This window comes from Lichenostomus cassidix, chromosome 9 (genome assembly GCF_008360975.1).
Source record: "Lichenostomus cassidix isolate B80296 chromosome 9, HeHo_3.0, whole genome shotgun sequence".
Taxonomy (NCBI): Eukaryota; Metazoa; Chordata; class Aves; order Passeriformes; family Meliphagidae; genus Lichenostomus; species Lichenostomus cassidix.
In genome coordinates, this window is record NC_139490.1 from 24,317,411 (window position 1) to 24,332,205 (window position 14,795).

Sequence of the window (14,795 nt, forward strand, 5' to 3'; positions counted from 1 at the left end):
CTTTCACTTCAAGATAAACACACGGTAAAAATTACCTCAAGGCTCAGAAACAAGAAGTACAAAGTTCAGCTCTTGTTTATCTACACCACACATGAAATTAAAATGAAGTAATTTCCATATTACAGTCTTATCTTCCCAATTGTGAATGTTAACAGCATGTTTTTAACTGCTTTATAGTTCTTGAGGTGCATTTATTTCTATATACCATGCAGACAAAATATTTTAGAAATCCTTGAAATTGCTATGACTTAAATCCTATACTCGTAAGTAACAGTTTTTCAAAATTTGTATTAATTGTAACTTTGCAACATTCTCCCCTATATTCCCTAAAAATGGATTTTGTTGTGAGAAAGCAGAGTTTATACCTGTAATAAAAATACAATATCCAATGCGATGAATTGCATTATTTTCTAATTTGGTCACAATGCAAAATACTTATGATACCAACTTCTTAATAATAACTGAATGACTGAAGAGGTAGAGCTTTTTAACACATGCCAAAGTCAGCAACATTTCTCACTATTTTCAGTTCCTTGCAAAAGGCCCATATGCAGGAAATTAGATTTACCAAAGTCTTCTTTGTGCTCCATAACACCCTCCCAGTACAGAATGATGATTCAATCCATCACAAAACAAAACCATGCACAAATATTTTTTTAGACCACTTCTCTAAATACCATGTTATACCCCCTATTAAAATATTATTAATCAGAGTAAATAACACTCTGTCCTAACTATTTTGCTTTCTGGAATCCTTTCCAACAGCAAAGCAAGCAGTTGCCAATTCACTGCTTTTACCAGACCATATAATGACCACTCTGTGCTGCTTTTTTGTGGTTTTAGCCTTCAATTTCCTTTGGCGAAGCAGAAATTTACTCATTTGCCCTTAATTAAACTCATAGACCATTAATAAAAACCAAGATGAGCAAGCTAACTCAGAAGTCCTGCAATTATTGGCTCAGTTTGCACCATTCAAACAGAATCTGACAGAGGATCTGGAATAAGTGAGGAACAACCAGGCACTCATGGATGAAATGGGAAGAGTATGGAAGCCCAAGCATTTGATTCACAAGAAAAGTTCCACAAAGGAGTCTGGCTTTAAGCCCTTGGGAAAGTCATAGACAGATCTCTGGTTACTCACACCTGAGAAAAATCCAGCCTTATGCAGCACCAGCAATTCAAACTGACAGGTGAATGGAATATTTGCTGAGCATGTGCAATCATGACTGATTCCACACAGGAACCTAAAGAGAAAATCCTGAGGGCAAAATAAGGAATGAGAAAGATCAGGTAAAGAAAATGTACACACTTCCTTCACCAACTACCAAGGACAACTTCAGTGTGCCAATTCAGAAAGCTGCAGTTAAGAAATTGAGAGCCCCTTAGGGTCCAGAGGAGGCTAGAACAACTGCCAGGCATGTAACAGGAAGGGAGTTCCACCAGTTTGATTCCGTCAGCAACTGGTGTCTCACAGCTGTCTGACAGAGGCAGGTGAGCAAGTGGCAGCAGTGCTCAAACCACTTCTGAAAACCTGCTTAGGAATGTACAGGTTTCTGGCTTACCAAGCAGAAAATAAATGAGAGGGAAGGAGATGGACGAGAGAGGAAGAAAGGGAGTAATTTCACTGTACACTTAAAAGTAGTCAAGTAGTTTCCTCTCCAACTACGTGAGACCCTTTTACCCTGCAAAAGAAAGCTTCTTTTTTCCCATGGACTCAATGCTGGTTTTCCTTCACAGCTCAAGAGGCTGTTCCAACCACTAATTGCTTCTAGTTAGGAAAAAAAATATTTATTCCACAAGCATGGCTCTCTGCCTCCAAAAGTAGAAAGGTCAGAGTGCTTGAGGAACTTTCTGTTTGTTTTCTATCAATAACAGAAGGCACAAGCTGACAGCCATGCAGATACCCAAGTCAGCTCTAAATCCCGGGAGCTCCAGAAATGGAAACAGCCTGGTTGTCATAGCAGCAGAGCAGGATACCTGAGCTAATTACTCAGTCTGAGAGGCAAAGCTAATTAGCCCAGATGCAGCATCACACTGACACAGTTATAATCCTTCTGGGACCTGCATGAACATATTGCTGATTAGACATTTCAGTTTGCTTGCAACCAGCCCAGGGAGCAGAGCACTCAATGCTGTGCTTTACGTAAAAGTTCAAAGGAAGAAGAGAAAAAGGGAAAAGAGAAAAACATGTTTCTACAAAGAAGAAAGCAATGGAAAAGAGCTCACAAGCCCCCCCAGAAAACTCTGAACACTGATCTATAACTCTCCTGCAAAGGAGGAGGGTGCCTGAATCCACAATGCTGCAGACCACAGCACAATACTGGGGATGGAAATCTCAGCAGAGTGGATATACCTGCACCCCCAGTCCTGTGGCACTCCCGTGAAAAATCACTTTATTATTATGACAATATAAAAAAGTTCTCTGTTACCTAATAATGAAAACTCTGAAATTCTGCTCCTGACTTAGAAATAATACAGTAAATATAACACCACCTGCTTTACAGACTGTGAATCCCATGGAAAATAAACACCTAATACCAACAAACATACCTGTTTTATTTTCAAGGACTGCAAAGAGCATTTTTGCATTTTCCATGAAGAAGTAGTATTTTAAAACTTACCTTTTCACCTACTAAGGTACTATATGATACAAGATCCTCCCTCTAAAAGCAACAACCCATTTTAAAAGGGTCAGAAAGAAAAAGTGAATGGGTGAATGTATCAGTTCTCGTTAACCATTTTTCTGTCACAGAAATTCAACATAATGTGACGGAAAAGACTACGAAGACAAACTGTGAAAGACAGGGACTTTGTTGTATTCTTGAAGGAAAAAAACAAACAAGAAAAAGAAGAATTCTTTACGTATCCAATTCACTTCTCTGTAATCACAATTAGCAAAGGCAACATATGGATAGATTGAGCAGGCAAACTAGAGGAAAGATGACATGAAAAGTGACCAACTCCCATGCAAATCTGCTTATTGAACTGAGATGTTTTGACAGTTCAATACAAGAAACTTCAATTTACACCAAATAGCACTCTAAAAACACAGAAATATTACTGGAATCATGCTAAAACCTAATCTCCTACACTTCTATTGGACATACATTAAACTGATACTCAGCAGAGTTAACAAAGGACAGATATGCGTGAATATTTGATGTATATTTATTGAATTTTAAACTGCACAGATCTTTTATGTTCACCTGTGAAAGTCCCTGATTTAACTATTGTGAGTATTAACAATTTATATAATGCGCCTGCTTACTCATGTTTACAAGAGATCACTTCTCATTTCAGCAGAATCTCTAAGCAAAGCTGGAAGATGCCAAGCATCTGTGCTGCCCAAGAGAATGGGATAAATACATAATAATCAATGTTTCTCTAAACAGAAAGGTATTTTTGTCAGAGTCAATAGCGCTGCTAAACAGAACAGTTTGGTGCCTCAATGATTTGTAATTAAAGTCAGAAAATGGGCACATACTCTTCACCTGCTTCAACTTTTGAAGACACATCAAGTTAAATGTACTTTACATATATTTAGATATCAACTAATTCTAAGCACTGTTGAAATGGTAGATTTATGAACCTAGCATCACACTTCCCTGAAAAACTTCCTCCCATGTTAGTTGTCCTCCTCCCTTCAGTAAATGATCACAAACTTAGATATATAATCAGTCAGCACTGAGATCTAACTTTGGGAAAGAAGGCTGGGGAATCCGAGATGTTAGTGGAACAAACAGAAAAGAAGAAAATTAAGGACTATTAAGGAAGATAAAGCAGTTGTTGAGTTTCACAAGGGGTTGTGATTTATCTGAAATAAAAATAAGCAAGAATGTCAACAAAGTCTCTAAAGGGAAATAAAAATGTCCTAGCATATGATCTTCTAATGAAAAAGAAACTTGGTCTTCCTCACAAAATACAGAACAACCCCACATTTCTCATTTCCATTAAGGAGAGCTTAGTATGCACTTTACCCTAAGTGAACTACCAATAAAATCCACTCTCTTCTGATAAGCTCTTATTTATTCTAGAAAACAGGTATATTACTGGAAACTGGAAAGAGCTGAACTGTTTGCCAGGATTTTAACCCTGTTCTACAGCTGTTACTGTAGCCACTGCAAGAATTCCAACAGAGAAATACATCTCCCAAACACACCATAAACTTGGGGGATAAGTAATTTTTGCTTCCTTTCTCCTACCCTTGCTGTTTGGGACCAGAAGGCGCTGAAGGAAGCTCAGCAGAGACATCCCCGGGGGTACAGAGCAGAGCACTGAAAACAGAAAGTCACCACTCAAAGAAAAGCCAAGCAAGTCAATGACATCAGGCACCCACAGCACTGCTGCCTCCCAGCCAGTAACAGAATAGCTTTTCTGGGAAGCACTTGCTCCAGCAGCATATGGCTGACAGTGGGATTCACCCTGCATCCCTCACCAACAAGGGGCTTGAAAAATATGAATCTTATCAGAGTACTGTTTTCTCTAATGAGGAGAAGGGAGAATAAATTAGAGAGCAGCAAGGGAATGAAGATATTTATGACATACCTTCACCAAAAACTTCCATCAACAAGAATATTAACATATGGGCAATGATGCCTTTGGTTTAATGCTACCCAAATTTTTACAAATAAGCTTGTCTGGTTGGTTTTTGGTGTTTTTTTTTTCCATATACACCTTTAGGAGGGAGTTAAAAAAAAAAACAAACAGAATACAACTACTTTCACATAAGCTGCCAAACATGACTGAAAAATTAATGTTTCAGGGATTCTGTGTGAACAGTACAGACATTGACACAGGCTGGTAACCTAAGCCCTAACCTTCAGCCCTTTTACAGAATGCTCCCAGAGCTTCAGTCTTTCCTGTCATCCACAAAATAAGTTTATTTCCTTCAGCTATGAAAAAGGGTTGCTGAAGCTGCTGATGGCTCCTATTTCTTTTCTCTGATGCTATTAACTACTCGAGACTTTATCTTATACTTCAGAACGAATAAAAGGGACTTCTGGCCAGACCACTTGATGCCTAAAGACGTATTCCCACATCAGATACAAAACTAAGAAAAAGCATTTCTGAATTGTGGGTAGTTTTCAACTCTACTTGAAGTAAATTCTAGGAAGCACCAAGAAACAGTAAATGGTTTGGTTCTGGGCACTACAGAGAGAGTGGAGCTCTGTCTTTGTCTCTTTCCAAGGCTAAGTTAACTGAAAAAAAGACAACAAAAGGACAAGAAAAATTCATCAGAAGGCACAGAGTGGCAAGAGAATGCTAGAAAGGCTGACTGCAGAATGCTTGGTAATGGAGACTGCTTAAACAGGGTACAAAAGGCAGCGCACTCGCTGCTGACATGATAAAGTATGACAGAGGAACAAATAAGACCGGTGCTTCATCCACAGGAAATCTTTCTTGCTAATCGAAATCAGCTGAAGCCTGACTCCTTCCTCTTCAGTTTAAAAATAAAATCATTTCCCTAGAAAGAAAGAAAAAATATCAAAGTTAAGGTATAGCTACACCTACTAACTTTTGCAATTAAGAAACTGGGAAGAAGCAGAAAGGGGAAGTAAAGATACGCCTACCTGGAGTACCAGATCTTTTGTCTCCTGCTGCTGCTGAGTAGAGTGTCTCAGTGAGGATTTGTACACTTTAGCATGATGACAAGAAAGCGAGAAAGGGCAGCCCTTAATAAACAAGCTTTAAGTCAAGTTATTGTGGTATGCAGACAATATTTCTATACAAACCATGCACATGAGGAGTACCAATCCAAGTGTCTCCCCCATCTTTACCAGCATTTGCACTAACACATGTTTGTAGGTCAGATTTATTCTATACAACTTGTTTCCCATGTTCTGTACCTCGACATCCTGAACACTGGATAAAGAAGTTGATTAAATCCAGAAGTGCTATGTCCCTGTCTTGTTTATATGATTCAATCCAGTCGTCCACCACAGACTGTCAAGAAAAAAAGAATACTTATCAGAGACTCTTAAAAAGTGTTTTATTAAAGACAAATGAGTTATTCTTTTCAGAATAGAATTTTATAATTCAGCATTTATTTTGCATAATTATACATGTGTACAAATTCAGAAATCTATGCACCTTCTCTCAAGGTGGAGACAGAACAAATATTGTTAGAGAGCAGAACTATATGCACTCTTTTCTAGTATTATAATAGTATAAACACAAGTTCAAATTGAAATTACTGGAATTCCTCAAAACTACTTAGAGTATTTTTTCAGTTTTAAAACTGTGTTGAAAAAAACCAAACACTGTTACTCCATTCAGAATGACCAGTATATATTGCCAGAAAACTGAAGAGTAGAAACACTTTGGGATAAATACTGATTTTACACATCATAGTGAACATGGCAGTATTTATAAAGGCCAAAGTAGTACATCAGTCACTCAGGAACACTGTAAATAGTTCAGGAAGACAAAATACAATGAGGAATACATAGTAACTAAAATAATACATGGACGTTGGACTTAGGGTTTTTGTAAGCCACCTGGATCACAGGATATTAAACTCAATCACAGTTTTAAACTACCCTCGGAACTATAGGTAGACAGGAAATATTTTTATAATCCCTGATATTCCAAGATCCTCAGCTGCATAATCTCTGTAGGTAAGGAATTGTGTATATTTAATGTAATCAAATATTATGCTTTACTTATTTTATGAGGAAAAAACCAAACTTTTCTGTTCCATACATGCAGCAGCATTCATCCGGAAAAGCTTGATTATGTTATCAGAGCGCACCTTCCAATTGGATTCGTTTATTTTGGACAGTTCAGGTCTACAATGAATTTCTACAAAAATTAAATTTAAAAAACCCACACACATATCCAAATACCCCACCACGCCCACACAACTGGCTTCTACTGTTCTGAAAAGGAATCAATAGGAGAGACAAAATCCAAACTGTTTGATCTCTTAGAAAAATCTGCCTTTTTCTTAATCAGTAGCTCTAGGAAGGGACCTTGAAAAATCCCTCTGAAGTTTCCATTTAATCCAAGTGCAAACTCCCAAAACTACCAGTGGGACCTCTATGAGGAAAACCAAAGAGCAACAGTGTGTATTACCAGACACATACAGCTCTGAAGCAAGCCAAACGCTCCATGTTTAACACACATCACTATGCTCACCCTTGAGCCAGGGACAGACTAGCTCATGTTATCTATCATACCATCATGTTATCCAACAATCACCATGAATCTCTACACATCCAATTTGCCAGGAAACTAAGTTTTCACAGGTTGTGCCTCCCAACATACACACAGATACACACCCAACAGGAGAAGCAATCTTACAAAGGGGTCCACCTGCTACTTAGAAGAATTCAGAAAGTCTTGGCCTCTAATTGAGCTTCACACAAGTTGAGGAAACATGAAGCAGCAGCACAAAACCAGTTATCTAGAATGTTATCTCACTGTTATTTCATCACTAATTCAGACCTAGCTCCTGGAAGTATCAATCATTTCAATTAATCAGCAAAATTCTCCAGGGCACATAAACCAAGTGTAGCCAAACGTAAAAGGTATTTCCTACCGCAAACACTGACAGAGCCTAATGACCAGGCTGTTGGTGTACTACCAATTTACAAGATTTGTTTGAATAGCCCTATTACTGTAGATAGCAGAACAACATGCAATTGACAATAGCTATTTTTTACACTAAAGAAAATAGCAGCTGTGCTGGGTCAGACTACAGGTTCACCTGCACAAGACGGCTTATCCATGTAGGGAAAAGCTTAAGAAAAGGGCAAGAATACAGTGATATTTCTGAGTTACTCTCCCAAACCCTTAAGACACCAGCATATTTCTTCTCTCATGGATGTGTCTGTCTAAATCAGCTTTATATCTACATCATCTTGCAGCAATGTGCAAGGGTTAATTATTCAATACAAAAGAAAAGAATAATTGTATTTTAAACTTGCCAATTGTTAGAACTATTTGATGTGACCCAATTCTTACAAAACAAGAAAAAACAAACCCCAAGCCCCTGATTGCATTTTCCACGTTTCCGTCTGGTCACTTCTTTTCAGGCAGAATAATCCTACTCTGTGCCGTGTGGCTTGCCCAGAACTAATTCTGTATCTTTATCCTTGCCCACTTTTGTCACACATCTCTTGACAGTTTCTGAAGTCTACTATACTTTTCTTTGAGCCCAGGAAATCTCAGCTGCTTTTCCTGAGAGTCAATAACTAGTTCCCCAGCATCTGTTCATTATCCACAGCTGAGTTTCACATAAAACACTCCCTGTGGAAGCCAGGCTGGCCCAAGAAATTCCCTCCCATGTTCAGTCTTACTCCTGTTTGTTGCTACAACACACTGCCCCTTCGGCTATACCACTGCATATATGGGCATAGGCAGTGGTATATATGTCCATATATGCAGTGGTATAAATACTGCCAGTAAACCCATCTGGACTAAAAAAAAAAAAAAAGGCCAAGGGAAGCAATGTGAAGGAATATCTCTAAATTTTGCTTCTGCTTCTTTTAAAAAATTATTTAATTTATTTTTGCAGCACTACCTCAAATTGCAGCATCAGTGCAGCTCCTCTCTTTTCTTCTATTTATTGTCTTTCATACAAAAAGAATTGTGCAGAACATGCTGTGTCCTTGGGCAGTAAGGGCCCACTCTGTCCTACCAGTGTGGCACTTGCATTTAAAAAACTCAGAACCATCATACAACTTACAGAAAAATAAAGACAAGTGGCTCATCTCCAGACTTGGGGACCAGAGTGGAGGCAATGCAGAGTCTTTAGTGGCAGCAGTAGGTAAGAAAAGCAGAAAAATCCAAGCAAAGATTCTTAAAGGGATATTAGGCAAAGAGCGTCTGGACCTCACAGAGAACTGACAAAGCTGTAAGGAAATCTGAATGTGTGGGTAAGGTTCATTTTACCTAAGTTGACATGCACAAGCTCCTCAGTGCCTTCACACTCACCACTGTGTGTGACACAAACGTGCACAGTCGGTGTTCAGTGAGCTGTCAGTGTAACTCCTCTCTCTGAGCAGGTATGTGTGGAAAGCTGAGATGGCTCCCATTGCAAAATGCTTGTGTTTACCCCAAGAGAGCCCCACTGACGGAGGGGCTGCGGGGGACAAGTCAAGCACAGGCACCTAACCTGGCCTGCATCAGCACAGAGCCACACAGACTGCATTCACCAACCCCTAAATCAGTGCCCCAAAATAACACCCACAGACCCACACACTCAGCCGCCCATGAGTTGGCACTCTTGCTGCCTGATTTTGTTAGAGATTTCAGTTTAAGGCAACAGGAGATAATGAAGCCAGACTACATATGCTACAACAGTTGGAACTTAATCAAACTGTTGACTTTTGATGTAACAGAAAAGAGCTACAAAAACTGAAAACACTAGATTAAAAAAAAAAAAAAATTATACACATCAGACCCAAAATAGAGACAACTATCACCTGAATCAAGACAAAACAGCAGTGATCCAAATACCAGGAAAAAGGTTTGAATACAAGCGTGAAAGACATCAAACCACAGGCAGCAGTGGTAGCAAACGGTGCAACATGCAATCCTTGCCAGAAATTGAATTATTTTGCATAAACATGCACAGAGAGAAGAACTCCTATTAAAAACAAGGATTTCTAACCAACAGGCCCCAGGTTACAGCAAACCCTCCAAGATGATTTTATCTTGCTGGCCACCCCCATCCAGTTCCCACATTTTCAACAGCTTCTCATACATAATCCAAGAGCAAACTCAGGGAAACAACCCACATTTGTTCACCTTGCCCTGGCCCCTCCGTGTCATCAAGCCCCCTGTTCTTGCTCTGGCCCCTCCGTGTCATCAAGTACAGATCAAGAATGCCTTGAAGGCACATGTGGTGACAGCAGGGAAAGACCAGGTGGCCCTTTGGAAAAGAGGCAGTAACCTACAAGCAGGTTCCACAACCCAGAATTCATCTCCACAAGCCTTCCTGCCTACTTCCACAAAACACTTAGGAAAAAAGGCAGCAATAGATTGCATGAGTTGCTGCAGTGGTACCCATCTGCTTCCAGATGTTCTTACCTTCAGATACAGTGGGGAGCAAGGATTTACTGTAAAGAAACATGCAATTACATGCTGTGCATGAAATACATGGTAAGTTCAGCACTCTGGGAGGCACAGGATCAACAGGACATGTGCTGCAGCCTGCCCAAGGGCAGCACATCCATGCTTTTGGGATTCACCAAATTTAAGGCACATGCACAAGGAAAAGGCTCTCCTGGCAACAACCTCAGTCACACAGATATAAACTCCAGATAACTCCTGTGACACCAATGCCCCTCCTCCACTCTCTGCTGTCCGCACACATCAAGACACATATGCACACACACTTATATGCATTTATACGCACACACACAGATGCACCACATCTCTGGGTCAGTCAACAAGTCCATACAAGTACATGTTACAAAAATGAGACTCAACCATTTTTTTTTATTATGAAATTGCTTCCAACCTTATGAGAACTGAGTGAAAAATCAAGGTTTCCTGCAAATGGCAGAAGATGTATGGTACAAATACAGAGTCAGGACAATGATTTGCCAAAGCCTGCAACACTTTTCAAGAGAATCTCACAGAAATGAACTCTCTGATGAGTCTGTTTTAAGAACTACAATGCAACATAATTTGAAGAATATGCCAGGTAAGCAACCCTACAAAAATAAGAAGCCTAAATAAAGTCAAGCAAGTCACAGGATAGATCCACAGTCTGATTAAACAACTTCAAATCAATCACCTTGCAGAAATATTGACCTTCTCATCTCAAAGTGTGCTAAAAGATAAACAGGAGCATTTTATGGTACTGAAAAGAAAGAACAGCTCGGATTGCCAGTAAAAGCAAGTCTGATGCAATGAATGAAATAATGAAGCTAGTTATCTTATTACCTCCTGGAGCCTTTGCAGCTAAGAATCCATTTCATGTTCTTTAGTGCAAGAGAATTACCACATTTAGGAGCATTAAGTGCTGGAGGAACCAGAGGGACTGACTGCAGAGGACACCTTGCCAGCACGTGTAAATTAGCACAGTCCCACTAAATATTGCTGAAAGTTGATTTCAGAAAAAGCTATTTCGCAATTTAAATTAAGTAACAATCTGGCAACTGTGCTACAAACAAAAGTGAAAGCAAATGACACCATATACAAAGCGCACGTTAAAGTGAAATATCTGAATCAATTGCAAACCAAGGCAAATAGAGTACAAAGAACTTTTTAAATAATTTGCCTTTTCATACAACTGATCATGGACATGCTATATTTGCAGTTAATAAGAAAGAGAAAAATTACTCTAGAATGAGTGTGCAACGTGTTTATATCAAGGCAGGAAAGAAATAAAAAAAAACAAAGCTCACCCTAAAACTTCTGCCAAGAACCCAAAGCAAAGTTACTTAAATGAAATTTGAAACTCATTAAAGCAAAAAAGGAATGCAAAGTGAAATTAAATACTTCAATAAACTGTATAAAGAGAAACTCAAATAGAAAGAATTTAGAGAGTACACTAAAAATAAGGACCCAGGGAAAAAAAGGCAAATAGTGAAAGACTTAGAACACTCTCCATGAAAAATTTAAAGTGAATTTGTTCAGGTTGGGTTTTATAAAAACAGAATAAAAGCCTTTAAAGGATAAGTTTTGGGAAAACTGAAGTAATTACCCAGATGGCTACCCAGGAGAAGGTAGTTACTAACGTGTGAACACAGGTGCAATTCAGATTGGGCATTTGCTCCAGGATGCCTGGCTGCATTCCAAACTGCAGGCAGTAAGTCTAATATACACCCAGCGAAAACCTAATATAAAGATAATAAAAATGAACTGCAGCTTAAGGACCTGCATTTTGTTCTTTTTTCAGTAAGGATAATTTGAAATTATGAAATAGTTCACACTTGGCTAGCACCTATCATGCACTTCCTGATAAGACAAAATTTTTTTCTTTTAAAAAAGAAAATCTCACTTTAAGGTAACGGTATCTGTTTCTTGATTTTTCATCATAAGCAAAGATGGAAAAATTTGTTTTATGCAGTGTCTACCTACATAACTTTTTATTTCCTGAAACACAGAGAGGGAAGTAATACAATCCTAGAAGTACTTCTTCCCAATAAAATTAAGGGATCTATATTCTCCATACTGGGTTATCTGTATTTTATGTAAATACATATTTCTATGCAGTAGACTGGGTAGTAAATATCATTACACAGGGAAATCAGAATAACATGCTACATTGAACCATATGGGAGAAAAAAACACTACCAAAAGAAAAAATATTTAGTTCTCTCAGGAGAATATCAAAATGGTACTGTTTAACTGGAATTACACTGATGTGCATAAAAGGTACTGCAAAAATTCTTCTTTCAAATGGATTGAAATCACAGAAAGTCCCGAGGCTGAGCACTCTTGCCCAGAGGATCCACATTGCTCAGGGCAGCAGTTCCTCACCTGAGTGCTGAAGAAAGATGAGCGCACCATGCAAAGGTCTCACCACACCAAACAGGTTTTGTAATGTGGAATAGAACTTTTGCAGGTGCTCATCTCTCACAATTGAGATGTTACACCATTTCCAAGGGGCTGTGTCTGTTTAAGCTGAGCCAATCATGGGCATGAATGGTTCTGAGATGATACAGAGCATCAAAACTACTCATAAACATTGAACAGCAGAATGAAAAGATACTTTGAGGAGTGCAGAAATAAAATGAAGTTATTCCAGTTATTCCATCAATTTATTAAAACACATGATTCATATTCCTTTGCTAGCACAATTTGTAAAGGGTTCACAGATCACCCCAGACACTTAAAAAAAAATGAGCATTTTAGAGGGCAAAAGACTTCTCTGCCTTCAAGTATAATGAGTGGTTTTAGGTACAAATGCTTTCACACACTGTACTACTGACACTTGTGTTCACATTAACAGCAAAATCATCTTATATTTTATTAAATCACAAGGGCAAAGAAGCCTTGAGTGATGACTGCAGAAAAATTCATTTGGTATTAAGGGATACCCTTCTAATTAATTAATGCTTCGTTTGGTGGCTAAATTGTTCCCAAATGTGTACCAACCATGAAAACTTGTACCTAGTTTTGATTTTTTTTCTTTTAATTCAGTAGCATACAACCAAAAGCAAGGCAAGATTAGGCTGCAGAAGAAATCTGCCTAACAAAATTAAAACACTAGTTTAAACGTCAATAATAGATGCAGTCATTTGCCCTGTAAACTTTAGAGACTGCGCACTCAAATTCCTAAGGAGTTTCTGAGACAATCGGGGGAAACGCTAAGTTATTATCCATCCTTCACGCTGGAGGATACAGCACTGTTAAAATACAACAAAGGACAACTAAACTAAAGCATGCCTTTAACACAAAAAAAAAAATGGATAATGCTTAATGTATGTCTGTATATTATCAATCTTCAAAGACCATCTCTTTCAGAAATAGCTGAGGCAGACATAGAGACATGATCCACCAAAAGACTTCCAGGAGGAAGAAAAACTCAGGGAAGAGAAAGCCATTAAGGCCACTGAGAACACCACACTGATCCTGAGCTGAAAACAGGAGTGGGGAGAATCTGCAAAATTCTTTTTTGCCACCTTATTTTCTTTCTTAACTGCCACTGTCAGAGAGAGGCTATTGGATTTTTGGTGTAATCCAGTTAGAGCTGCTCTAATGTTCTTAATCTCAAGTATTTATGTAAAAACATACATGCAGTTCCTCCAGCTTAAGGAAGATATGGTTATACAGTCATTCTAATCAGGAATAAGCCTGAGCTGCTGCCAGAGATGGCCTTCTCAAGGCAGGGTAAGCAGGGCCACAAATACAGCCTTCCTTGGACAGGGAGGGAACCTCAGAGGACACAACTCCCCATGTGCCAGAATGTGCAGTGAAGAACAGTGAGGAACCTTGTGCATCCTTGATTTCTGGAAAGACAAGGAAGAACAGGTGGCACAACAAAAAATTCCATTTCAACTAGAAAGCTCACTTTGGATACTTATCTTAAAATGCTTGCTGGCATATAAGGGAGCCATTATTTATTCTGAATTATGTCTAATCAACACCAAGATTCTGGGGGAACACACCTCCTTTACACACAAGAAAGCAGAACATTTCTATGCTTGCTTTGACCAACAGTAGTACAAACTTCATTAAAGATAATTGGTCTTAACTAACTCAAGAGAAATTTTCAGTCTGCGTCCTAAACAAAAACTGATCTCATCACAGGCTCTTTAGTTCACTGTGATCTTAACAGCAGGGTCAGAGACCAATGTGGAGATGTCTGTGAAGATTTTAGCTACCAGTCAGTCTCTGCCTGGGCAGCTCACCTGGAAGAGCAGAGGCTCAACCAAGCCTTCATTCCCACCAGTGGGCAGCTGAGCACGCAAGTAATGCTGATAGAGACCATTCTGCCTATGGAAGTTCAGAGTGGGGAAATGTAGTGTATACAGCTGTCACCATAAAATGACTTCACTAAAAAATAAATATGTGGAAGAGACAAATGACAAAAAGCAGAAGAGTTTCGTGTTTGCCTATGAAAATAAAAACCACAGAGTCTAAAGAACTTCTAAAGTGAACAGCCTTAATGGAGTAATGCTTGAAAATATACCACAGAAAACATGAGCAGCAGGCGATGTCATACTTCATACACAGAGAGCTGCTGACAGAACAACTTCTGAAGCACTAACTGTACAAAAGGTTACAGAGCAAATGAAAAACACTGACAACAATCTGATACTAACTTAACGTGGGCATCAAATAGATTTACAGAGCTCAAACAAGACACAAATAGCACCTTGTGACAGAGGCAA

The 14,795-nt window shown here is 38.9% G+C and overlaps 1 protein-coding gene across 4 annotated transcripts in view; it reads right to left on the bottom strand.

Moving 5' to 3' along the window:
* STAG1 (STAG1 cohesin complex component) overlaps positions 1-14,795 on the bottom strand; it is a 168,337-nt gene that overhangs the window by 95,037 nt on the left and 58,505 nt on the right. For all 4 annotated transcript variants that reach the window (XM_085069985.1, XM_085069986.1, XM_085069982.1 and 1 more), the window contains one exon: positions 5,847-5,943. In XM_085069985.1, coding sequence (XP_084926111.1) covers positions 5,847-5,943 — 97 coding nt within the window. The remainder of the gene's footprint in view (positions 1-5,846; positions 5,944-14,795) is intronic.